General features: G+C 44.7%; 2 protein-coding genes across 2 annotated transcripts; one reads left to right on the top strand and one right to left on the bottom strand.

Moving 5' to 3' along the window:
- The first annotated feature begins 729 nt into the window (after positions 1 to 729).
- On the top strand, positions 730 to 8,167 carry cnga4 (cyclic nucleotide gated channel subunit alpha 4). The gene is made up of 6 exons (XM_039006617.1): positions 730 to 818; positions 1,042 to 1,148; positions 4,304 to 4,887; positions 5,257 to 5,502; positions 6,128 to 6,293; positions 7,641 to 8,167. The coding sequence occupies exons 1-6, from the start codon at positions 775 to 777 to the stop codon at positions 8,165 to 8,167; spliced, it is 1,674 nt and encodes a 557-aa protein (XP_038862545.1). The 5' UTR covers positions 730 to 774.
- Positions 8,168 to 19,486: 11,319 nt separating this feature from the next.
- On the bottom strand, positions 19,487 to 24,989 carry LOC120058547 (leucine-rich repeat neuronal protein 4-like). Its single transcript, XM_039007329.1, has 3 exons — positions 24,866 to 24,989; positions 23,195 to 23,503; positions 19,487 to 22,151 (listed from the first exon to the last, which is right to left on the bottom strand). The coding sequence occupies exons 1-3, from the start codon at positions 24,877 to 24,879 to the stop codon at positions 21,083 to 21,085; spliced, it is 1,392 nt and encodes a 463-aa protein (XP_038863257.1). The 5' UTR covers positions 24,880 to 24,989; the 3' UTR covers positions 19,487 to 21,082.
- Between the last annotated feature and the right edge of the window lie 714 nt (positions 24,990 to 25,703).

Genomic DNA, 25,703 nt, shown 5'->3' with positions numbered 1-25,703 from the left:
CGAGTTGGTTCATGAACAAATTAGGTCCCTGAAGGGATCTACCTGCCTGCCTGGTTAGAGATTCACCTGCTCCCCTCCGCGGAGACAGTTCAGCATGATCAACAGGTGTGCCGCTACTCAGGTAGGCTTGGCTTGTTGTCATGTTAACACAGCAATGCTGCTCTAACACCAGACAACAGAGTTGTGTGGGCAGCTTTCACTTCTACTCCCTTATTACTACCAGGTACCTCTGCTTGACCATCAGGGTGAAGGTGAAGGGAACACCAGAGAGGACCTATGACTGAGGCAAAACCCCTGACGGATTAGATAAGGGCAGAATGAACCGATGGGCTAGGGTGTTCAGGTGGCATCGGATGCAGAAGGAGGACGGTGAAGTAGAGGAGAAGAAAGAGGAGGGGAAAGATGAGAAGAAGCTTCTGGCAAAACCCAAAGTGAAGTAAGAGACTTGGGCAAAATATGACGGATACATGATAGCATAGACACAATTGATTATTTAACAAGTTATAACAGTGTAGATGCTTTCCCAGCTCTAGATTGATGTTGTTGAATGTTACTCCTTAATCTAATCACCTTTACTCAGTTTTTAACCTTTATGGTTATTGTTGATGTCATTGTCTCACTTCGCTTTAGCAACAGTGGCTTTGCCATTCATGCTAATAAATCTGATCTGAATGTGAATCATCCAAGATGTTTCTCTCTGTCCATCTCCTGATCAGATGGACGGAGTGGGTGGTTGACCCATCAGAGGAGTTTTATTATGGATGGCTCCAGGTCATGATTTTTCCCATCTTCTACAACTGGATCCTCATCATCTGTAGGTGGGTGTCTCAAATGTATAATAATAATAATAATAATAATAATATTTAATTTCCCCTTGCTCAATATACATTTTAAGCATTGTAGTATAATTTCTACAGGTGCCGATGGTCAAAAAACCCATCTGAATAATAAATAGACCCTCACAGAAACCTGAAACATGTAAACCGATTGAAAATGTAAATTTGTAGATATTTGAAAATGGAATTTGACCTCATTTTCTAGGACATGCTTTAAGGACATAGAGGATGCATTCCTGACACTGTGGCTCACGCTGGACTATTGCTCCGATCTCCTGTACGTGGCTGATACCATCATCAAATTTCGCACTGGTAAAGATGTCTTTTTTTTTTACATATAGGAACTGTGTGTGGTCTGCCAGTGGTGGGTTAGAGATCATCTTTTGTCATTATTGTACTTATTAGATCACGATCCACAGTGGTATTTTAAAGAGCCACTGAACACGCCAATTGTCACGTGTGTTTTCGATTCCGCATTTGGTTAATGACGATTGTCCCTCATTAGACACGGAGCCAATATCACTTGCTCAAAATCTCCAGAATGAATCTAAGTTAACCTGTTTGGGCTGCAGGGGCAGTATTGAGTAGCCAGATAAAAGGTGCCCATTTCAAAAAGGCCTCGTACTCAATTCTTGCTCGTACAATATGCATATTATTATTACTATTGGATAGAAAACACTCTCTAGTTTCTAAAACCGTTTGAATTATATCTGTGGGTGAAACAGAACTGGACTTAGAGCAATTTTCCTATGTGTATGTCAGAATGCAGAATTTTGCTGGCTGTTCTGAGACCTGTGTATTAATTTGCCTGTCCTCTATTGGTTGAGATGCACTGCATACGCCTTCCCCTGGGTGTCAGCGAATAGGGAGACTTGAAATTGAGTTTCTACGTAGTTCCCAAAGGTTATAAATTGCTTGGAACCGAAGTGTCCCATCTTTCCACTCTTCGCTCTGACGCAGGGAGGGTCTTTGCATGTCATTTTAGAAGCTCCCGTTTTAGCTCCTAGATATATCCGGCTCTGTTTTTATTCGATATAGGTGTTGAAGACATCGTAATGTTGTTATTTTAAACCGAATTATATCAGTTTATGTCAGTATATTGCGATTTTCGGGTATTTATTTTCGTGACGTTGTAGGAAGTTGGGTATCTCTGGCCCACATGGCTATTGTTTACTGCTAATTGCAACGTTGAAGACGACGTTCTCCAACCTAGCAACGATTCTTTTGGACAAAGGACACCTTTCCCAAGATTCTGATGGGAGTTCATCGAAAAGTAAGAACTATTTATGCTGATAATTCATTGTTCTGTTGGAAAAAGTAAAATGCATAAGCCGCCATTACTTGCAGTGTAGCCTTGCTTTATCGCAGCCTGTATTGCGCAGTAACGTTAATTTTAAAAATGTAATTCAGCGATTGCATTAAGAACTAATTTGTCTTTTAATTGCTGTCCAACCTGTATTTTTTTAGTCAAGTTTATGAATAGTTTTCGATAAGAATAGGTGCCTTTACAAGATGGCGCCGGACAGATTGCTTGACGTTATGGACACTATTCTCATTGTATAAGCACGATTTGTGCCGCTAAATATGCACATTTTCGAACAAACTCTATATGTATTGTGTAATATGATGTTACAGGACTGTCATCTGAAGAATTCTGAGAAGGTTAGTGAAACAATTAATATATTTTGGTGGTTTATACGTTATCGCTATTTTTGCCTTGAATCAATGCTGTTGTTATGTTTGCTATTGTGCTAAGCTAATATAACGCTATATTGTGTTTTCGCTGTAAAACACTTGATAAATCGGAAATATTGTCTGGAATCACAAGATGCCTGTCTTTCAATTGCTGTACACTATGTATTTTTCAGAAATGTTTTATGATGAGTATTTAGTTATTTGGCGTTGGTGTCTGTAATTTTTCTGTCTGCTTTCGGTGCAATTTCTGACTGTAGCTGCAATGTAAACTATGATTTATACCTGAAATATGCACATTTTTCTAACAAAACATATGCTATACAATAAATATGTTATCAGACTGTCATCTGATGAAGTTGTTTCTTGGTTAGTGGCTATTTATATCTTTATTTGGTCGAATTTGTGATAGCTACTGATGGAGTAAAAAACTGATGGAGTAAAAAAAGTGGTGTCTTTTGCTAACGTGGTTAGCTAATAGATTTACATATTGTGTCTTCCCTGTAAAACATTTTAAAAATCGGACATGTTGGCTTGATTCACAAGATGTGTACCTTTCATATGCTGTATTGGACTTGTTAATGTGTGAAAGTTAAATATTTAAAAAAAATATCTTTTGAATTTCGCGCCCTGCACTTTGAGCTGGCTGTTGTCATAAGTGTACCGACGTCGGGCTGCAGCCATAAGAAGATAACACAAGAAATCTGTTTTTGCTGTGAATGTTTTGTTGCGCAATTTTACATCTAAGGTGTTTGGTGCAGTATTTGCAAAGTGTTTTTTTATGTAAACAAAGTCGGTCTGCTGGACAGGTCTGTTTCACTGTCTAATGCTATTGGATAAGGAGCAATCACCGCAGCTGATCACACCGTGTTAGTGGGCAAATGAACATCGTCAAATCAAAACCCAACCTTCATTTACCTGTTGTGACACACGGATGTTCCAAACTCTGTTTTAGACGAGACATTATGACCCAAATTATCCTATTTACACCGGCTTTGTTTTCTTCTCGGTTTTGGTTAAAGATCAAGTTTTGTTTATTCGTTGTGTCAAAGTAGAATTCCAAAAGTGGATCACAGCACAGAATTTTATTTATGTAACTAGACAAATCAGTTAAGAACAAATTCTTATTTACAATGACGGCTTACCCAGGACAAACCCGGATGACGCTGGGCCAGTTGTGCGTCGCCCTATGGAACTCCCAATCACGGCTGGATGTGATGCAGCCTGGATTCAAACCAGGGACTGATGCCTCTTGCACTGAGATGCAGTTCCTTAGACCGCTGCGCCACTCGGGAGCCCCAATTTATCTGGGGAGCAGACAGACATTTGCTCCTTGATTCATCTTAATAATGACTTTGCACTGTCACAGATTTTGTATTTAGATCCTGTGTGACTTGTCTTACGATTGTATAACGTTTCCTATTCAGATATTTCAAATTGCTGTGATAATATAACTATGCTTTCATACGTCTGGAATAATAGTAGCTGACTCATATCGACGCCACATAGGCCGTTCTCAAAGGAATCGGTTGCTTTTTAAAGGCAGTTGCTCTTTAATGCTCTTAAAAGCATTCGAAAAGCCCATGTGGAGAGCCCATGTGGAGAGCCCATGACTGCATTCTGTAAGAGGACGGAGAGAGAGTTAATGACTTCCTTTTCTTTCGTGATGACTCCAAGGCTCAGTTAAAGTTATGAAATACTGTATTTCTATTTCTCTGGTGATATGAACTTCACTCTGACCCAGACTGTATCTGTGCTGTGTTGCCCCCCTGCAGGTTTCCTGGAACAGGGCATCCTGGTGCAGGACAGGGACCGTCTGAAGAAGCGTTACCTCTTCTCCTCACGTTTCCTGTTGGACCTAGCCTCCCTACTGCCCACCGACCTCCTATATCTGTACTTCGGCATTCACCAGCCGCTGGTGAGGGTCAACCGCTTCCTCCGTATCTCCCGGCTTAACGAAGCCATGGACCGCATGGAGACCCGCACCTCCTACCCCAACACCTTCCGCATCTCCAAGCTTATGCTCTACATCTTCGTGCTCATCCACTGGAACGCCTGCATCTACTTCGCCCTGTCCAGTTACATCGGCTTCGGGGTGGACCGTTGGGTTTACCCAAACATCTCCGACCCTGTGTTCGCCCCCGCGAGGCACCAGTACATCTACTGCTTCTGGTTCTCTGCGCAGATCTTCACCACGGTGGGCGACACGCCACTGCCCGACCGTGAGGAGGAGTACCTGTTTATGATCGCTGACCTGCTGATCGCCGTGCTGGTGTTTGCCTCCGTCGTGGGGAACGTGGGGAACGTCATCACCAACCTCAGGGACCGAGACAACGTCTTCTTCCCCAACCACGAGCTGGTGAGGGGGAGGGTCCAGAACACTGTTTTCTCCTCTATTTTATAGTCAGGGTCGGGGGAGGTCAGGGGGAGGTCAGGGGGGGGTCGGGGTGGGGTCGGGGGGGGGCGTCAGGCAGCCTTAGTGTCTCCTAGCCACTGTGCATCTGCCTCTACATTGCTTGCTCTTTGGGATCTTAGGCTGGGTATCTGTAAAGCACTTTGTGACAACTACTGATGTAAAAAGGGCTTTATAAAATACATTTGATTGATAGTTCTGTTGCCTTTTCACCTAAAAGAGTTTACCTTGTATTCTCTGCCCGTGGCAATATACTTTCTGAAGGATCTTGGGATTTGTGACATGCCGGGCTAATCCTACTTTATTTCATTCCAGGTCAAAGGTTACCTGCGCAACAGGTACATCAGCAAGGAGTTGCGTAACCGTGTCAACGACTGGTACCAGCACCTGTACATCAACCGTAAGATCACGAGGGAGAACGAGATCCTGCAGCAGCTTCCTGTCCAGCTGCAGACGGAGATCGCTGTGAGCGTACATCTGCCAACGCTCTCCAAGGTCACCATCTTCCAGAACTGTGAGACCAGTCTGCTGGAGGAGCTGGTGCTCAAACTCATCCCGCAGGTCAGAGGTCAAGGGTTAAATGGACAATCTGCAGTTGCTACATCCATTTTTTTGGACTTATAAATGTAAAAAATATATACACCCATTGATTCTTGTAGAATAAAACTTACTCCGTCAGAACCCAAAATGTTCTTTAACTCCTTTGTTTGTAAACAAATTAAATGTAAACAAACACATTTAGCTGACGCTCTTATACAGAGCGATTAGGGTTAAGTGCCTTGCTCAAGGGCACGTCGACAGATTTCACCTAGTCAGCTCAGAGATTCAAACCAGCTACTTTTCAGTTACTGGCCCAACACTCTTAACCACTAGCCTACCCGCTGCCTATTTAATCATGGTTAAAAGTATCACTTTGATATCATGGATGGCCAGTCATTTCTCCAGCCCCATCCCTTAGCTGTTTACAAAATTAGTGGTGGGGTATCAGCTTTGTTCTTTTTCTAACTGCAGATTGTCCCTTTAAAGCCGGGTGTAATTCTTGTTATGTCTGCATAGTCAATGGAGTTTGACATGTATATGACTGCTAACTTGACTAGTGCTAGAGAACAATATTTCAGTTAAACATGACTTTTTGTTTTTGTGCGACTGTAGCCATGCCTTCTCAGACATGTCCTCTTGCCTGTAGGTGTATAGTCCTGGGGAGTATGTGTGCAGAAAGGGGGACGTGGGACATGAGATGTACATCATTAAGGATGGGAAACTGGCTGTGGTGGCAGACGATGGCGTCACACAGTTCGCTGTGTTGAGTGACGGCAATTTCTTCGGGGAAATTAGCATCCTGAACATCAAAGGTGAGAAAGAGAGTAATACAGCACAATTTATAGCATGTCCCTAACATTCCAACATTCCAACATTCCAACATTCCATCATTCCAACATTCCAACATTCCAGCATTCCAACATTCCAACATTCCAACATTCTAACATTCCAACATAATGTCTCAATGGACAATCATGTCCCTAACATTCCAACAATCTAACATTCCAACATTCTAACATTCCAACATAATGTTTCAGTGGACAATCATATCCCTAACATTCCAACATTCCAACATTCTAACATTCCAGCATTCCAACATTCCAACATTCCAACATTCCAACATTCCAGCATTCTAACATTCCAACATAATGTTTCAGTGGACAATCATGTCCCTAACATTCCAACAGTATGTCTCAATGGACAATCATGTCCCTAACATTCCAACAATCTAACATTCCAACAATCTAACATTCCAACATTCTAACATTCCAACATAATGTTTCAGTGGACAATCATATCCCTAACATTCCAACAATCTAACATTCCAACATTCTAACATTCCAACAATCTAACATTCCAACATTCCATCATTCTAACATTCCATCATTCTAACATTCCAACATTCCAGCATTCTAACATTCCAACATAATGTTTCAGTGGACAATCATGTCCCTAACATTCCAACAGTATGTCTCAATGGACAATCATGTCCCTAACATTCCAACATTCTAACATTCCAACATTCAAACAATCTAACATTCCAACATTCCAGCATTCTAACATTCCAGAATTCTAACATTCCAACATTCCATTATTCTAACATTCCAACAATCTAACATTCTGACATTCCAACATTCCAGCATTCTAACATTCCAACATAATGTCTCAATGGACAATCATATCCCTAACATTCCAACAATCTAACATTCCAACAATCTAATATTCCAGCATTCCATCATTCTAACATTCCAACATTCCAGCATTCTAACATTCCAACATAATGTTTCAGCGGACAATCATGTCCCTAACATTCCAACATAATGTATCAATTGACAATCATGTCCCTAACATTCCAACACAATGTCTCAATGGACAATCATTCCCTAAAAACCCAACACAATGTCTCAATGGACAATCATGTCCCTAAAAACCCAACACAATGTCTCAATGGACAATCATGTCCCTAATAACCCAACACAATGTCTCAATGGACAATCATATCCCTAACATTCCAACATAATGTCTCAATGTACAATCATATCCCTAACACTCCAACACAATGCCTCAATGGACTCACAGTATAGACTGTAGAGCAGAAGTCAAGCAAATGAAATGTCAAAATGCCTCACACAAATACAACATTCCTCATCCTCTGGCAGGAAACAAATCAGGCAACCGTCGGACGGCCAACATCCGCAGCATCGGCCACTCAGACCTGTTCAGCCTTTCCAAGGAGGACCTGACAGACGTGCTGTCTGAGTTCCCAGCTGCCAAGAGACACCTGGAGGAGAAGGGCCGTCAAATCCTCACTAAGATGGGCATGTTGGTGGAGGCCGCGGAAGGCGAGGAGGAGCAGGACGAGGAGAAGGTGGAGGTCAAGGTGGAGAGACTGGAGGGTAACCTGAACACCCTGCAGACCAAGCTGGCCCGTCTAATGGCAGAGCTGGAGTCCAGCAACCGCAAGATCCTGGCCAGGGTGGAGCAATTGGAGCTAGAAACAGAGGGCTGGGAGGACAACCCGTTTGAGGAGGGAGGGGAAGAGGGAGGGGAGGTGGAGAGAAGGGACGGGGTGGGGATGGAAGTTGAGGGGGAGCGAGGAGAGGTGGAGGGAGAGGAGCAGGCGAAGGGGACTGAAATAGATGATGAGAGAGAGGGAAAGGATGAAGGATATGGAGAGGAAAAATGAGTAGAGGGGGGAGAAACAAAAGAGACTGAGAGAGGAGGACAGGAAGACATGTAGAGGACAATAAGAGAGAGGAGGACAGGAAGACATGTAGAGGACAATAAGAGAGAGGAGGACAGGAAGACATGTAGAGGACAATAAGAGAGAGGAGGACAGGAAGACATGTAGAGAACAATAAGAGAGAGGACAGGAAGACATGTAGAGAACAATAAGGGAGAGGAGGACAGGAAGACATGTAGAGGACAATAAGGGAGAGGAGGACAGGAAGACATGTAGAGGACAATAAGAGAGGTGACAGGAAGACATGTAGAGAACAATAAGGGAGATGAGGACAGGAAGACATGTAGAGGACAATAAGAGAGAGGAGGACAGGAAGACATGTAGAGGACAATAAGGGAGAGGACAGGAAGACATGTAGAGAACAATAAGGGAGAGGACAGGAAGACATGTAGAGAACAATAAGAGAGGTGAGGACAGGAAGACATGTAGAGAACAATAAGGGAGATGAGGACAGGAAGACATGTAGAGGACAATAAGGGAGATGAGGACAGGAAGACATGTAGAGAACAATAAGGGAGAGGACAGGAAGACATGTAGAGGACAATAAGGGAGAGGACAGGAAGACATGTAGAGGACAATAAGAGAGAGGAGGACAGGAAGACATGTAGAGAACAATAAGAGAGAGGACAGGAAGACATGTAGAGAACAATAAGGGAGAGGACAGGAAGACATGTAGAGAACAATAAGGGAGAGGACAGGAAGACATGTAGAGGACAATAAGGGAGAGGACAGGAAGACATGTAGAGAACAATAAGGGAGAGGAGGACAGGAAGACATGTAGAGGACAATAAGGGAGATGAGGACAGGAAGACATGTAGAGGACAATAAGGGAGAGGACAGGAAGACATGTAGAGAACAATAAGGGAGAGGACAGGAAGACATGTAGAGGACAATAAGGGAGAGGAGGACAGGAAGACATGTAGAGGACAATAAGGGAGAGGACAGGAAGACATGTAGAGGACAATAAGGGAGAGGACAGGAAGACATGTAGAGAACAATAAGGGAGAGGACAGGAAGACATGTAGAGGACAATAAGGGAGAGGAGGACAGGAAGACATGTAGAGGACAATAAGGGAGAGGACAGGAAGACATGTAGAGGACAATAAGAGAGATGAGGACAGGAAGACATGTAGAGGACAATAAGGGAGAGGACAGGAAGACATGTAGAGAACAATAAGAGAGAGGAGGACAGGAAGACATGTAGAGGACAATAAGGGAGAGGACAGGAAGACATGTAGAGAACAATAAGAGAGAGGAGGACAGGAAGACATGTAGAGGACAATAAGGGAGAGGACAGGAAGACATGTAGAGGACAATAAGAGAGAGGACAGGGAGACATGTAGAGGACAATAAGGGAGATGAGGACAGGAAGACATGTAGAGGACAATAAGGGAGAGGACAGGAAGACATGTAGAGAACAATAAGAGAGAGGACAGGAAGACATGTAGAGAACAATAAGGGAGATGAGGACAGGAAGACATGTAGAGGACAATAAGGGAGAGGACAGGAAGACATGTAGAGAACAATAAGGGAGATGAGGACAGGAAGACATGTAGAGAACAATAAGGGAGATGAGGACAGGAAGACATGTAGAGAACAATAAGGGAGAGGAGGACAGGAAGACATGTAGAGGACAATAAGGGAGAGGACAGGAAGACATGTAGAGAACAATAAGGGAGATGAGGACAGGAAGACATGTAGAGAACAATAAGGGAGAGGAGGACAGGAAGACATGTAGAGGACAATAAGGGAGAGGACAGGAAGACATGTAGAGGACAATAAGAGAGAGGACAGGAAGACATGTAGAGGACAATAAGGGAGAGGAGGACAGGAAGACATGTAGAGAACAATAAGGGAGAGGACAGGAAGACATGTAGAGGACAATAAGGGAGAGGACAGGAAGACATGTAGAGAACAATAAGAGAGATGAGGACAGGAAGACATGTAGAGAACAATAAGGGAGAGGAGGACAGGAAGACATGTAGAGGACAATAAGAGAGAGGACAGGAAGACATGTAGAGGACAATAAGGGAGAGGACAGGAAGACATGTAGAGGACAATAAGAGAGAGGACAGGAAGACATGTAGAGGACAATAAGGGAGAGGACAGGAAGACATGTAGAGAACAATAAGAGAGGTGAGGACAGGAAGACATGTAGAGGACAATAAGAGAGATGAGGACAGGAAGACATGTAGAGGACAATAAGGGAGAGGACAGGAAGACATGTAGAGAACAATAAGAGAGATGAGGACAGGAAGACATGTAGAGGACAATAAGGGAGAGGACAGGAAGACATGTAGAGAACAATAAGAGAGGTGAGGACAGGAAGACATGTAGAGGACAATAAGGGAGAGGACAGGAAGACATGTAGAGAACAATAAGGGAGAGGACATGAAGACATGTAGAGGACAATAAGAGAGAGGACATGAAGACATGTAGAGGACAATAAGAGAGAGGACATGAAGACATGTAGAGGACAATAAGAGAGAGGACAGGAAGACATGTAGAGGACAATAAGAGAGAGGACAGGAAGACATGTAGAGAACAATAAGAGAGAGGACATGAAGACATGTAGAGAACAATAAGGGAGAGGACATGAAGACATGTAGAGGACAATAAGAGAGAGGACATGAAGACATGTAGAGGACAATAAGAGAGAGGACAGGAAGACATGTAGAGAACAATAAGAGAGAGGACATGAAGACATGTAGAGGACAATAAGAGAGAGGACATGAAGACATGTAGAGGACAATAAGAGAGAGGACATGAAGACATGTAGAGGACAATAAGAGAGAGGACAGGAAGACATGTAGAGGACAATAAGAGAGAGGACAGGAAGACATGTAGAGGACAATAAGGGAGAGGACAGGAAGACATGTAGAGAACAATAAGGGAGAGGAGGACAGGAAGACATGTAGAGGACAATAAGGGAGATGAGGACAGGAAGACATGTAGAGGACAATAAGGGAGAGGACAGGAAGACATGTAGAGAACAATAAGGGAGAGGACAGGAAGACATGTAGAGGACAATAAGAGAGAGGACATGAAGACATGTAGAGGACAATAAGAGAGAGGACATGAAGACATGTAGAGGACAATAAGGGAGAGGACAGGAAGACATGTAGAGGACAATAAGGGAGAGGACAGGAAGACATGTAGAGAACAATAAGGGAGAGGAGGACAGGAAGACATGTAGAGGACAATAAGGGAGATGAGGACAGGAAGACATGTAGAGGACAATAAGGGAGAGGACAGGAAGACATGTAGAGAACAATAAGGGAGAGGACAGGAAGACATGTAGAGGACAATAAGGGAGAGGAGGACAGGAAGACATGTAGAGGACAATAAGGGAGAGGACAGGAAGACATGTAGAGGACAATAAGGGAGAGGACAGGAAGACATGTAGAGAACAATAAGGGAGAGGACAGGAAGACATGTAGAGGACAATAAGGGAGAGGAGGACAGGAAGACATGTAGAGGACAATAAGGGAGAGGACAGGAAGACATGTAGAGGACAATAAGAGAGAGGACAGGAAGACATGTAGAGAACAATAAGAGAGAGGAGGACAGGAAGACATGTAGAGGACAATAAGGGAGAGGACAGGAAGACATGTAGAGGACAATAAGAGAGAGGAGGACAGGAAGACATGTAGAGGACAATAAGGGAGATGAGGACAGGAAGACATGTAGAGGACAATAAGAGAGAGGACAGGAAGACATGTAGAGGACAATAAGGGAGATGAGGACAGGAAGACATGTAGAGGACAATAAGGGAGAGGACAGGAAGACATGTAGAGAACAATAAGAGAGAGGACAGGAAGACATGTAGAGAACAATAAGGGAGAGGACAGGAAGACATGTAGAGAACAATAAGGGAGATGAGGACAGGAAGACATGTAGAGGACAATAAGGGAGAGGACAGGAAGACATGTAGAGAACAATAAGGGAGATGAGGACAGGAAGACATGTAGAGAACAATAAGGGAGAGGAGGACAGGAAGACATGTAGAGGACAATAAGGGAGAGGAGGACAGGAAGACATGTAGAGGACAATAAGGGAGAGGACAGGAAGACATGTAGAGAACAATAAGGGAGATGAGGACAGGAAGACATGTAGAGAACAATAAGGGAGAGGAGGACAGGAAGACATGTAGAGGACAATAAGGGAGAGGACAGGAAGACATGTAGAGGACAATAAGAGAGAGGACAGGAAGACATGTAGAGGACAATAAGGGAGAGGAGGACAGGAAGACATGTAGAGAACAATAAGGGAGAGGACAGGAAGACATGTAGAGGACAATAAGGGAGAGGACAGGAAGACATGTAGAGAACAATAAGGGAGATGAGGACAGGAAGACATGTAGAGAACAATAAGGGAGAGGAGGACAGGAAGACATGTAGAGGACAATAAGAGAGAGGACAGGAAGACATGTAGAGGACAATAAGGGAGAGGACAGGAAGACATGTAGAGGACAATAAGAGAGAGGACAGGAAGACATGTAGAGGACAATAAGGGAGAGGACAGGAAGACATGTAGAGAACAATAAGAGAGGTGAGGACAGGAAGACATGTAGAGGACAATAAGAGAGATGAGGACAGGAAGACATGTAGAGGACAATAAGGGAGAGGACAGGAAGACATGTAGAGAACAATAAGAGAGATGAGGACAGGAAGACATGTAGAGGACAATAAGGGAGAGGACAGGAAGACATGTAGAGGACAATAAGGGAGAGGACATGAAGACATGTAGAGGACAATAAGGGAGAGGACAGGAAGACATGTAGAGGACAATAAGAGAGGTGAGGACAGGAAGACATGTAGAGAACAATAAGAGAGATGAGGACAGGAAGACATGTAGAGGACAATAAGGGAGAGGACATGAAGACATGTAGAGGACAATAAGGGAGAGGACAGGAAGACATGTAGAGGACAATAAGAGAGGTGAGGACAGGAAGACATGTAGAGAACAATAAGAGAGATGAGGACAGGAAGACATGTAGAGGACAATAAGGGAGAGGACATGAAGACATGTAGAGGACAATAAGGGAGAGGACAGGAAGACATGTAGAGGACAATAAGAGAGGTGAGGACAGGAAGACATGTAGAGAACAATAAGAGAGGTGAGGACAGGAAGACATGTAGAGGACAATAAGGGAGAGGACAGGAAGACATGTAGAGAACAATAAGGGAGAGGACAGGAAGACATGTAGAGGACAATAAGGGAGAGGACAGGAAGACATGTAGAGAACAATAAGAGAGAGGACATGAAGACATGTAGAGGACAATAAGAGAGAGGACATGAAGACATGTAGAGGACAATAAGAGAGAGGACATGAAGACATGTAGAGGACAATAAGAGAGAGGACATGAAGACATGTAGAGGACAATAAGAGAGAGGACATGAAGACATGTAGAGGACAATAAGAGAGAGGACAGGAAGACATGTAGATGAAAATAAGGGAGATGAGGACAGAAGGACATGTAGAGGACTAAAGACCAGGAGGGGAAGCAGGACTAAAGACCAGGACGGGAAGCAGAACTAAAGACCAGGAGGGGAAGCAGAACTAAAGACCAGGAGGGGAAGCAGAACTAAAGACCAGGAGGGGAAGCAGAACTAAAGACCAGGAGGGGAAGCAGGACTAAAGACCAGGAGGGGAAGCGGGACTAAAGGCCAGGAGGGGAAGCAGGACTAAAGGCCAGGAGGGGAAGCAGGACTAAAGACCAGGAGGAGAAGCAGGACTAAAGACCAGGAGGGGAAGCAGGACTAAAGACCAGGAGGGGAAGCAGGACTAGAGACCAGGAGGGGAAGCAGGACTAAAGACCAGGAGGGGAAGCAGGACTAAAGACCAGGAGGGGAAGCAGGACTAAAGACCAGGAGGTGAAGCAGGACTAAAGACCAGGAGGGGAAGCAGGACTAAAGACCAGGAGGGTAAACAGGACTAAAGACCAGGAGGGGAAGCAGAATTAAAGACCAGGAGGGGAAGCAGGACTAAAGACCAGGAGGGGAAGCGGGACTAAAGACTAGGAGGGGAAGCAGGACTAAAGACCAGGAGGGGAAGCAGGACTAAAGACTAGGAGGGGAAGCAGGACTAAAGATCAGGAGGGGAAGCAGGACTAAAGACCAGGAGGGGAAGCAGGACTAAAGACTAGGAGGGGAAGAGGAACAAAGGAGAAATAAGATGTGGAGCAGTAGAGAGGAGGGAGGATGACAGACAAGGATCAAGGGAAGGAGAGAATGGGATGTGTGTAGAGAAAGTAGGGCAGTGGCTAATGTAGAAGAGGACTGCAAAAAAGAATACAACTGTACCTCAACCTTGACAGGACTGCAAAGTGCTGACCAATGTACCGCGATGACAACAAGTTCCCGAACCCTGATTGGTTTGAATGGTGTCAGCAATTGTTACATCGTGTTCTTTTGAACTTAACCACATTAATTGGGGTGTTTAGAGTACTATATAGATAGAGCACATTGAATAGAACATTTTGACAAGAATTCTGATAGAACCTTTTAGTTCCAAGCTTTCGATAGGCTACCACTATTCTATCATCGCTTTAATACTTAAAGGCTGAAAATGAGTTACAACAGTAGTACAGTTGAAGTTTACATACACTTCGGTTGGAGTCATTAAAACTTGTTTTTCAACCACTCCACAAATTTCTTGTTAACAAACTATAGTTTTGGCAAGTCTGTTAGGACATCTACTTTGTGCGTGACACAAGTAATTTTTCCAAAAATTGTTTACAGACAGATTATTTCACTTATAATTCACTGTATCACAAGTTTACATAAGTTTACATACACTAAGTTGACTGTGCCTTTAAACAGCTTGGAAAATTCCAGAAAATGATGTCAAGCTTCATAATTAATTGACATAATTTGAGTCAATTGGAGGTGTACCTGTGGATGTATTTCAAGGCTTACCTTCAAACTCAGTGTCTCTTTGCTTGACATTATGGGAAAATCTAAAGAAATCAGCCAAGACCTCAGAAAAAAAATTGGAGATCTCCACAAGTCTGGTTCATCCTTGGGAGCAATTTCCAAACGCCTGAAGGTACCACGTTCATCTGTACAAACAATAGTATGCAAGTATAAACACCATCGGACCACGCAGCCGTCATACCGCTCAGGATGGAGACGCATTCTGTCTCCTAGAGATGAACGTACTTTGGTGCGAAAAGTGCAAATCAATCCCAAAACAACAGCAAAGGACTTTGTGAAGATGCTAGGAGGAAACAGGTACAAAAGTATCTATATCCACAGTAAAACAAGTCCTATTTCGAAATAACCCGAAAGGCCGCTCAGCAAGGAAGAAGCCACTGCTCCAAAACCGCCATAAAAAAGCCAGACTACGTTTTGCTACTGCACATGGGGACAAAGATCATACTTTTTGGAGAAATGTCCTCTGGTCTGATAAAACAAAAATAGAACTGCTTGGCCATAATGACCATCGTTATGTTTGGAGTTAATTAAAAGGGGGATGCTTGCAAGCCGAAGAACACCATCCCAACCGTGAAGCACGTGGGTGGCAGCATCATGTTGTGTGGGTGCTTTGCTGCAGGAGGGTCCGGTGCACTTCACAAAATAGATGACATCATGAGAAAGGAAAATTATGTGGATATATTGAAGCAACATCTCAAGACATCAGTCAGGAAGTTAAAAGCTTGGTCGCAAATGGGTCTTCCAAATGGACAATGACCCAATGCATTCTTCCAAAGTTGTGACAAAATGGCTTAACTTCTCTGGGGCAGGTGGGACGCAAACGTCCCGTCCCACCTGGCCATTAGCCAGGGAAAATACAGCGCGCCATATTCTAATACCATGATATAAAAATCAAACTTTCATTAAATCACACGTGTAAGATACCAAATTTAAGCTACACTCGTTGTGAATCCAGCCAACATGTCAGATTTCAAAAAAGCTTTTCGGCGAAAGCATAAGATGCTATTATCTGATGATAGCACATCAGTAAACAAACAGAGTAGCATATTTCAACACTGCAAGCACGACACAAAATGCAGAAATAAAATATAAATCATGCCTTACCTTTGACGAAATTCTTTTGTTGGCACTCCAATATGTCCCATAAACATCACAAATGGTCCTTTTGTTCGATTAATTCCGTCGATATATATCCAAAATGTCAATTTATTTGGACCGTTTCATCCAGAAAAACACAGCTTCCAACTTTCGCCAAGTCACTACAAAATATATCAAAAGTTACATTTAAACTTTACCAAAACATTTCAAGGTATTTTTAAACGTTAATCATCGATCAATTTGAAGACGGGATGATCTGTGTTCAATACAAAAAGAAAACAAACTGACGCAACTTTTTTCATAACGTGACTCTCCAAAAATTTACTTCATGTGACCCTCATTTACGATAGCCCTACTTCTTCACTACACAAAGGAATAACCTCAACCGATTTCCAAGGACTGGTGACATCCAGTGGAAGCGGTAGGAACTGCAAACAAGTCCATTAGAAATCTGGTGTCTCTAAAAAAAAACATTGAAAAGACAGTTAGATCAAAAAAATACAAATTCTGAATGGTTTGTCCTCAGGGTTTTGCCTGCTACATAAGTTCTGTTATTCTCACAGACATGATTCAAACAGTTTTAGAAACTTCAGAGTGTTTTCTATCCAAATCTACTAATAATATGCATATCTTATATTCTGGGGATGAGTAGCAAGCAGTTGATTTTGGCATGCTATTTTTCCCGAAAGTGAAAATGCTGCCCCCTGCCCTCAATAAGTTTTAATAAGGACAACAAAGTCAAGGTATTGGAGTGGCCATCATAAAGCCCTGACCTCAATCCCATTGAAAATTTGTGGGCAGAACTGAAAATGCATTTGCAAGCAAGGAGGCCTACAAACATGACTCAGTTACACCAGCTCTGTCAGGAGGAATGGGCCAAAATTCACCCAACTTATTGTGGGAAGCTTGTGGAAGGCTACCCAAAACGTTTGACCCAAGTTGAATAATTTAAAGGCAATAATACCAAATACTAATTGAGTGTATGTAAACTTCTGACCCACTGGGAATGTGATGAATTATTACCATTATTCTGATATTTCACATTATTAAAATAAAGTGGTGATCCTAACTGACCTAAGACAGGGAATTATTTACTAGGATTAAATGTCAGGAATTGTGAAAAACTGAGTTTAGATATATTTGGCTAAGGTGTATGTAAACTTCCGACTTCAACTGTATATAATAGTCATTCATCACAGGAGGTTGGTGGAATCTTAATTGGAGCTCGTGTTAATGGCTGGAGCGGAATAGATGTGGAATGATATAAAACACAAGGTTTCTATGTGTTTCTATGTGTTTGATGCCATTCCAGTTGTGCCGTTCCAGACATTATTATGAGCCGTCCTCCCCCCAGCAGCCTCTACTGAGATTTTATATATTTCAACAAACCTATTTGAAAGGCACATATTTCTTGAATGTATTGATTGGATGTTTGCACCTGGCGTTGAATTTCTGTCAGGCATTTTTTCTGTCAGGCACGTATGAATTTTTGATTATGAAGGTGTAGTCCTGGAAGTGTAAAGGGACACGGTCCCATCGATACGTCACAGCCTTTTGGATTTGCTCACCTCCTCATCTCTTCTTCTTATTGGTGTCCTTTAGTAGTGGTTTCTTTGCAGCAATTCGACCACAAAGGCCTGATTCACGTAGTCTCCTCTGAACAGTTGATTTTGAGATGTGTCTGTTAGTTGAACTCTGTGAAGCATTTTTTTTGGGCTGTAATCTGAGATGCAGTTAACTCTAATGAATTTAACCTCTGCAGCAGAGGTAACTCTGGGTCTTCCTTTCCTGTGGCGGTCCTCATGAGAGCCAGTTTCATCATAGTGCTTGATGGTTTTTACGACTGCACTTGAAGAAACTGTCAAAGTTCTTGAAATGTTCCATAATATGTTCTTCTGTATACCACCCCTAACTTGTTCACATCACAAATTATTGGCTCAAATGCATTAAGAAGAAAATAAATGAGCTTTTAACAAGGCACACCTGTTAATTGAAATGCATTCCAGTTGACTACCTCAAGAAGCTGGTTGAGAGAATGCCAAGAGTGTTTAAAGCTATCATCAAGGCAAAGGGTGGCTACTTTGAAGAATCTCAAATATAAAATATATTTTGATTTGTTTAACACTTTTTTGGTTACTACATGATTCCATATGTGTTATTTCATAGTTTTGATGTCTTCACTATTATTCTACAATGTAGAGAATCGTACAAATAAAGAAAAAACCTTGAATGAGTAGGTGTGTCCAAACTTTTGACTGGTACTGTATATACAGTATACACCACCTCTTTCCATAGAGTGGTCATATTATTTATTTTGTTGGCTATACCGTTCGGATGCTATTGACATTTCGTGAGAAGACTGATTTTTGGAATGTCTCCTGGTCTAACAAACGGGCCTGTAAATTGAGACACAGCCCATGAAAAAAAAAGATATCTCTATTTTAAACATACCACATCACTAGAACCCTGATGAACTACATTAAACATCACTAGAGCCTCTCCGCTTCAGACTCAGATCTATCAGACTACCGTGTCTCTCCTCTCCAGACTGATCAGACTACCGTGTCTCTCCTCTCCAGATCTATCAGACTACCGTGTCTCTCCTCTCCAGACTGATCAGACTACCGTGTCTCTCCTCTCCAGACAGATCAGACTACCGTGTCTCTCCTCTCCAGACAGATCAGACTACCGTGTCCCGGAGAGGGGAGAAGGCACACATTGCCAAACCCTGCTGAGATACCGAGGCCTTAGCCAAGGCAATCTCACCCCCCCCCCCCCCCCTGTATTAAACTCAAACTCACCAAAGCCCTGAGTAGCCTGTATGACCGTGTATGCTTGTACAGGTAGACTGATGGAAATTGAGTGTTGCAGGAACTGACTTTTTTGTTTTCTACTGTATTATTGACTGTATGTTTTGTTTATTCCATGTGTAACTCTGTTGTAGTGTGTGTCACACTGCTTTGCTTTATTCTTGGCCAGGTAGCAAGTTGTAAATGAGAACTCGTTCTCAACGAGCCTACCTGGTTAAATAAAGGTGAAATAAAAATCAAATATAAAATTCTCATACCCAAACCCAGTCTAGTTCCCACATTGTTATACTGTAGTTATACTGCCCTCATCTGGCCACCGTACATACTGTTAAGGAAATAAATGTGATATGCAAATATAGCCTCCTTGTCCTTTCTCTGCAGGGTTCTACAACATTAAACAATACAAGTATGAAAATCTACTTTTATTACAATTTATTGGAAAATTACATGTTCAAAACAAAATGATTTGACTTTATTTGTTAAAATCGAAGTTTTGAGTTGAGTACTGGGTGGTAAGATGTATAAAATGGTGCTGATATGTGCAATCTGCTGTAGGGTGGTAGGTATGTGGGTAAGGGTGGTAGATATGTGGGTAAGGGTGGTAGGTATGTGGGTAAGGGTGATAGGTATGTGGGTAAGGGTCGTAGGCATGTGGGTAAGGGTGGTAGGCATGTGGGTAAGGGTGGTAGATATGTGGGTAAGGGTGGTAGATATGTGGGTAAGGGTGGTAGGTATGTGGGTAAGGGTGGTAGATATGTGGGTAAGGGTGGTAGGTATGTGGTTAAGGGTGGTAGATATGTGGGTAAGGGTGGTAGGTATGTGGGTAAGGGTGGTAGGCATGTGGGTAAGGGTGGTAGGTATGTGGGTAAGGGTGGTAGGCATGTGGTTAAGGGTGGTAGGCATGTGGTTAAGGGTGGTAGGCATGTGGGTAAGGGTGGTAGGCATGTGGGTAAGGGTGGTAGGTATGTGGGTAAGGGTGGTAGGTATGTGGGTAAGGGTGGTAGGCATGTGGGTAAGGGTGGTAGGTATGTGGGTAAGGGTGGTAGGCATGTGGGTAAGGGTGGTAGGCATGTGGGTAAGGGTGGTATGCATGTGGTTAAGGGTGGTAGGCATGTGGGTAAGGGTGGTAGGCATGTGGGTAAGGGTGGTAGGTATGTGGGTAAGGGTGGTAGGCATGTGTTTAAGGGTGGTAGATATGTGGGTAAGGGTGGTAGGTATGTGGGTAAGGGTGGTAGATATGTGGGTAAGGGTGGTAGGTATGTGGGTAAGGGTGGTAGATATGTGGGTAAGGGTGGTAGGTATGTGGGTAAGGGTGGTAGGTATGTGGGTAAGGGTGGTAGGCATGTGGTTAAGGGTGGTAGGCATGTGGTTAAGGGTGGTAGGTATGTGGGTAAGGGTGGTAGGCATGTGTTTAAGGGTGGTAGATATGTGGGTAAGGGTGGTAGGTATGTGGGTAAGGGTGGTAGATATGTGGGTAAGGGTGGTAGGTATGTGGGTAAGGGTGGTAGATATGTGGGTAAGGGTGGTAGGTATGTGGGTAAGGGTGGTAGGCATGTGGGTAAGGGTGGTAGGCATGTGGGTAAGGGTGGTAGGCATGTGGTTAAGGGTGGTAGGCATGTGGTTAAGGGTGGTAGGCATGTGGGTAAGGGTGGTAGGCATGTGGGTAAGGGTGGTAGGTATGTGGGTAAGGGTGGTAGGCATGTGTTTAAGGGTGGTAGGCATGTGGTTTTAAGGGTGGTAGGCATGTGGGTGAGGGTGGTAGGCATGTGGGTAAGGGTGGTAGGCATGTGGGTAAGGGTGGTAGGCATGTGGGTAAGGGTGGTAGGTATGTGGGTAAGGGTGGTAGGTATGTGGGTAAGGGTGGTAGGCATGTGGGTAAGGGTGGTAGGTATGTGGGTAAGGGTGGTAGGCATGTGGGTAAGGGTGGTAGGCATGTGGGTAAGGGTGGTATGCATGTGGGTAAGGGTGGTAGGTATATGGCTAAGGGTGGTATGGGTGGTTACAGGTGTTGTTATTCATTGCGTACGTTAGTGGACAGCTGGTCTGTCTGCGTGTATCGTGCAGAGGGAGACACAGTGTGTTCGTCGGTGTGTGTGTAGGCCGGGTTAGTGATTGAAACCAGGCTGGTGAGGCGTGGGTGGTGAGACGTGGGTGGTGAGACTTTGGTGTCGAGACGTGGGTTGTAGAGTGTGTGTGCCCGCGGGTCAAACAGAGAGTGTGTGTTTTGCATTTTCCAGATCCTGTGAAGAAACACACTCAGCACAACAACCGTCATCCCCAGGGCTGCACACAGTCCCGTCAGCACGTACAACACAACCGCCTCTACACCTACTGGGGTGGACACAGGCACACAGCGGGTGTGTGACGTTCCAGCTCCATTCAGTGCGCTTACACACACTCTATATCTCCGTCCCGCTTTTAGCCCGAACACACTGGCCTGGCGTGACCAGGCGCTCACGCTGCCGTTACTGAACACACTGTCGTTCTCTCTCAGCGCCCACACACCAAACTTACTCACAGCCGAGTAGGGGGCGCACCAACGCACCCTCACAGCCTCAGGCCATACTCCCCACACCTCCAGCGCCACCACAGGGTCAGGGGTCACAGAGGTTGGAGTCAGGCCCGGGCAGCGGCAGCTCTGCCCCTTGGCCTCCCTGACCTCTGGACAGGGTCTCTGCAGGTGCAAGCAGGGGTCAAAGTCACACAGATTCTCCTTTATGAGTTTGCCTCCTTCCTCCTCCTCCTCCGTTCCTTCCTCCTCTTCTTCAGACTCATCGTCATAGTCGCCCTCGTCACCTATGAACTGATGAGGGGGAAGGGTGGGCATGCGAGTGGGTTGAGGACAGCAGGGTGGTTTTTTGGGGGCGCGAGATGGTGCTGAGGTTGTTGCCGTGGGGTTTGTCGCCACCGGTGATATGACTGTGTGAGGGATGTGCGGCTGGGTGCTTGAGGCTTGAGGAGCGACTGTTGCACTGGTTACTACTGTTGTCACGGCAGCGGTGGTCTTGATGGTCCCTGCAATGGTCGTCACGGTCACTGTTTCTAGAACTCTCTGTGTGGAGCTCCCCAACCTCTCATATCTGTAAGCACAGCAAACATAATATATATTTACTCTGTATTGAAGATAATGGTAAGAACAATGCACAGCCTCTCTGGGCTATCACTCCAGTTGTAAACTAGATTCAGCCTGAACTCCATTCCTATCCGTCAGACCTATGACTACAGCCTCTCTGGGCTATCACTCCAGTTGTAAACTAGATTCAGCCTGAACTCCATTCCTATCCGTCAGACCTATGACTACAGCTCTCTGGGCTATCACTCCAGTTGTAAACTAGATTCAGCCTGAACTCCATTCCTATCCGTCAGACCTATGACTACAGCCTCTCTGGGCTATCACTCTAGTTGTAAACTAGATTCAGCCTGAACTCCATTCCTATCCGTCAGACCTATGACTACAGCTCTCTGGGCTATCACTCCAGTTGTAAACTAGATTCAGCCTGAACTCCATTCCTATCCGTCAGACCTATGACTACAGCCTCTCTGGGCTATCACTCTAGTTGTAAACTAGATTCAGCCTGAACTCCATTCCTATCCGTCAGACCTATGACTACAGCCTCTCTGGGCTATCACTCCAGTTGTAAACTAGATTCAGCCTGAACTCCATTCCTATCCGTCAGACCTATGACTACAGCCTCTCTGGGCTATCACTCCAGTTGTAAACTAGATTCAGCCTGAACTCCATTCCTATCCGTCAGACGTATGACTACAGCCTCTCTGGGGTGTCACATTTAGGCCTCCCGAGTGGCACAGCGGTCTAAAGCATTGCATCGTAGTGCTAGAGGCGTCACTACAGACCCTAGTTTGATCCCCGGGCTGTATCACAACCGGCCGTGATCGGGAGTCCCATAGGGAGGCGCACAATTGGCCCGGCGTCGTCCGGGTTTGGCCGGGGTGGTAGGCCCGTAATTGTAAATAAGAATTTGTTCTCAACTGACTTGCCTTGTTAAATAAAGTTTCAATATTTGTATTTTTTTTTTTAAAACATCACTCCAGTTCTAAACTGGATTCAGCCATTCATATCTATCAGACCTAGACTAAAGCAGTGGATGTTAGAGCTACTCACCTGTCTGTTGGAGCGCTGTTGGAGACATGTCCGTCTGGACCGCTAATGTCTGTTGGAATGCTGCTGGAGACATGTCCGTCTGGACCGCTAATGTCTGTAGGAGCGCTGTTGGAGATATGTCCGTCTGGACCGCTAATGTCTGTTGGAACGCTGTCTGTGCTAGGGTGGATGGTTGTGGGTGTGTTGGTCTCCCTGGCTGTCGGTGTGTTTAGAGTGATGAAGACTGGAGTCTGGTCACCTATAGCTGTTGTCCAAATGACACACACAGTGAAGGCCCAGGTGGATGTCAGGTGAAGAGGTGACATCTCACTGAGAACAACAATAACAACAACAACACACAGTGAAGGCCCAGGTGGATGTCAGGTGAAGAGGTGACATCTCACTGAGAACATCAATAACACACAGTGAAGGCCCAGGGGGGATATCAGGTGAAGAGCTGACATCTCACTGAGAACATCAATAACACACAGTGAAGGCCCAGGTGGGATGTCAGGTGAAGAGGTGACATCTCACTGAGAACATCAATAACACACAGTGAAGGCCCAGGGGGGATATCAGGTGAAGAGCTGACATCTCACTGAGAACATCAATAACACACAGTGAAGGCCCAGGTGGGATGTCAGGTGAAGAGGTGACATCTCACTGAGAACATCAATAACACACAGTGAAGGCCCAGGGGGGATATCAGGTGAAGAGCTGACATCTCACTGAGAACATCAATAACACACAGTGAAGGCCCAGGGGGGATATCAGGTGAAGAGCTGACATCTCACTGAGAACATCAATAACACACAGTGAAGGCCCAGGGGGGATATCAGGTGAAGAGCTGACATCTCACTGAGAACATCAATAACACACAGTGAAGGCCCAGGGGGGATATCAGGTGAAGAGCTGACATCTCACTGAGAACATCAATAACACACAGTGAAGGCCCAGGGGGGATATCAGGTGAAGAGCTGACATCTCACTGAGAACATCAATAACACACAGTGAAGGCCCAGGGGGGATATCAGGTGAAGAGCTGACATCTCACTGAGAACATCAATAACACACAGTGAAGGCCCAGGGGGGATATCAGGTGAAGAGCTGACATCTCACTGAGAACATCAATAACACACAGTGAAGGCCCAGGTGGGATATCAGGTGAAGAGCTGACATCTCACTGAGAACATCAATAACACACAGTGAAGGCCCAGGGGGGATATCAGGTGAAGAGCTGACATCTCACTGAGAACATCAATAACACACAGTGAAGGCCCAGGTGGGATATCAGGTGAAGAGCTGACATCTCACTGAGAACATCAATAACACACAGTGAAGGCCCAGGGGGGATATCAGGTGAAGAGCTGACATCTCACTGAGAACATCAATAACACACGCAGTCCCAACTCAGCCATCAGCTCTTCAACGGAAAGTTAGAAGCAGCACTAAGAGGTTTAACAGCAGAGCTATGGCAGTAAAGATATACATAGCAGTAAAGACATACATGTTCGGCAGTAAAGATTTACATGGCAGTAAAGATATGGGTCACACACACACACACACACACACACACACACACACACACACACACACACACACACACACACACACACACACACACACACACACACACACACACACACACACACACACACACACACACACACACACACACACACACACACTTACCAACACATCCTCATTGTCCTGCTACCATACACTCTTGTTCCAGAATGTTCCCAAATGAAAGATGAAGGTAGCGAGTATTGTGGCCCGTGGGAGGAGTTGTAGGTCCACAGTGAAGCTGTACGGAGCCGTGTTAAAGCCGTGTTCTGGCTGGTCCTCTTGTGTTTTATACCCTTCAGCGAGACAGAGGAATGATGGGGCTGCTGCCTGCCAGGGTAAAATCTGGGAGTGTTACTTGATTAAACACACACATTTTTCACGAAGATTGCACTTACACACAGAGAGAGAGAGAGACAGAGAGAGAGAGAGAGAGAGAGAGAGAGAGAGAGAGAGAGAGAGAGAGAGAGAGAGAGAGAGAGAGACAGATATGATATATGGGCACACTCGTTTACAGTTGTTGCTTAGTGATGTGAGGTCACATTCCAGGCTCCCATCGCCACGGACACACAGGCCTAAGAACATCCTAGAATACTCCCTCCTGCATAACTAAGAAACAGCTCATACTGATTACACACACACACACACACACACACACACACACACACACACACACACACACACACACACACACACACACACACACACACACACACACACACACACACACACACACACACACACACACACACACACAGGTCTTATCTGTTCTCGGGGCGTCAGTGGCTCAGTCATCAGACCCCTAGGCAGCAGAGAGCAGAGGTATGCTCCTATACTTCCTGACGGGCAGCCCCCCAGGTGGTGAGGTTAAGCAACATCACTTCTGCCACACTGACCCTCAACAAGGGGGCAAGAGGGGTGCGTGCTCAGGGGTGCGTGCTCAGTCCCCTCCTGTACTCCCTGT

Source organism: Salvelinus namaycush, chromosome 13 (genome assembly GCF_016432855.1).
Source record: "Salvelinus namaycush isolate Seneca chromosome 13, SaNama_1.0, whole genome shotgun sequence".
Classification (NCBI taxonomy): domain Eukaryota; kingdom Metazoa; phylum Chordata; class Actinopteri; order Salmoniformes; family Salmonidae; genus Salvelinus; species Salvelinus namaycush.
Note: the sequence above shows the minus strand (reverse complement) of the source record. Positions and strands in the feature narration are given on the sequence as shown.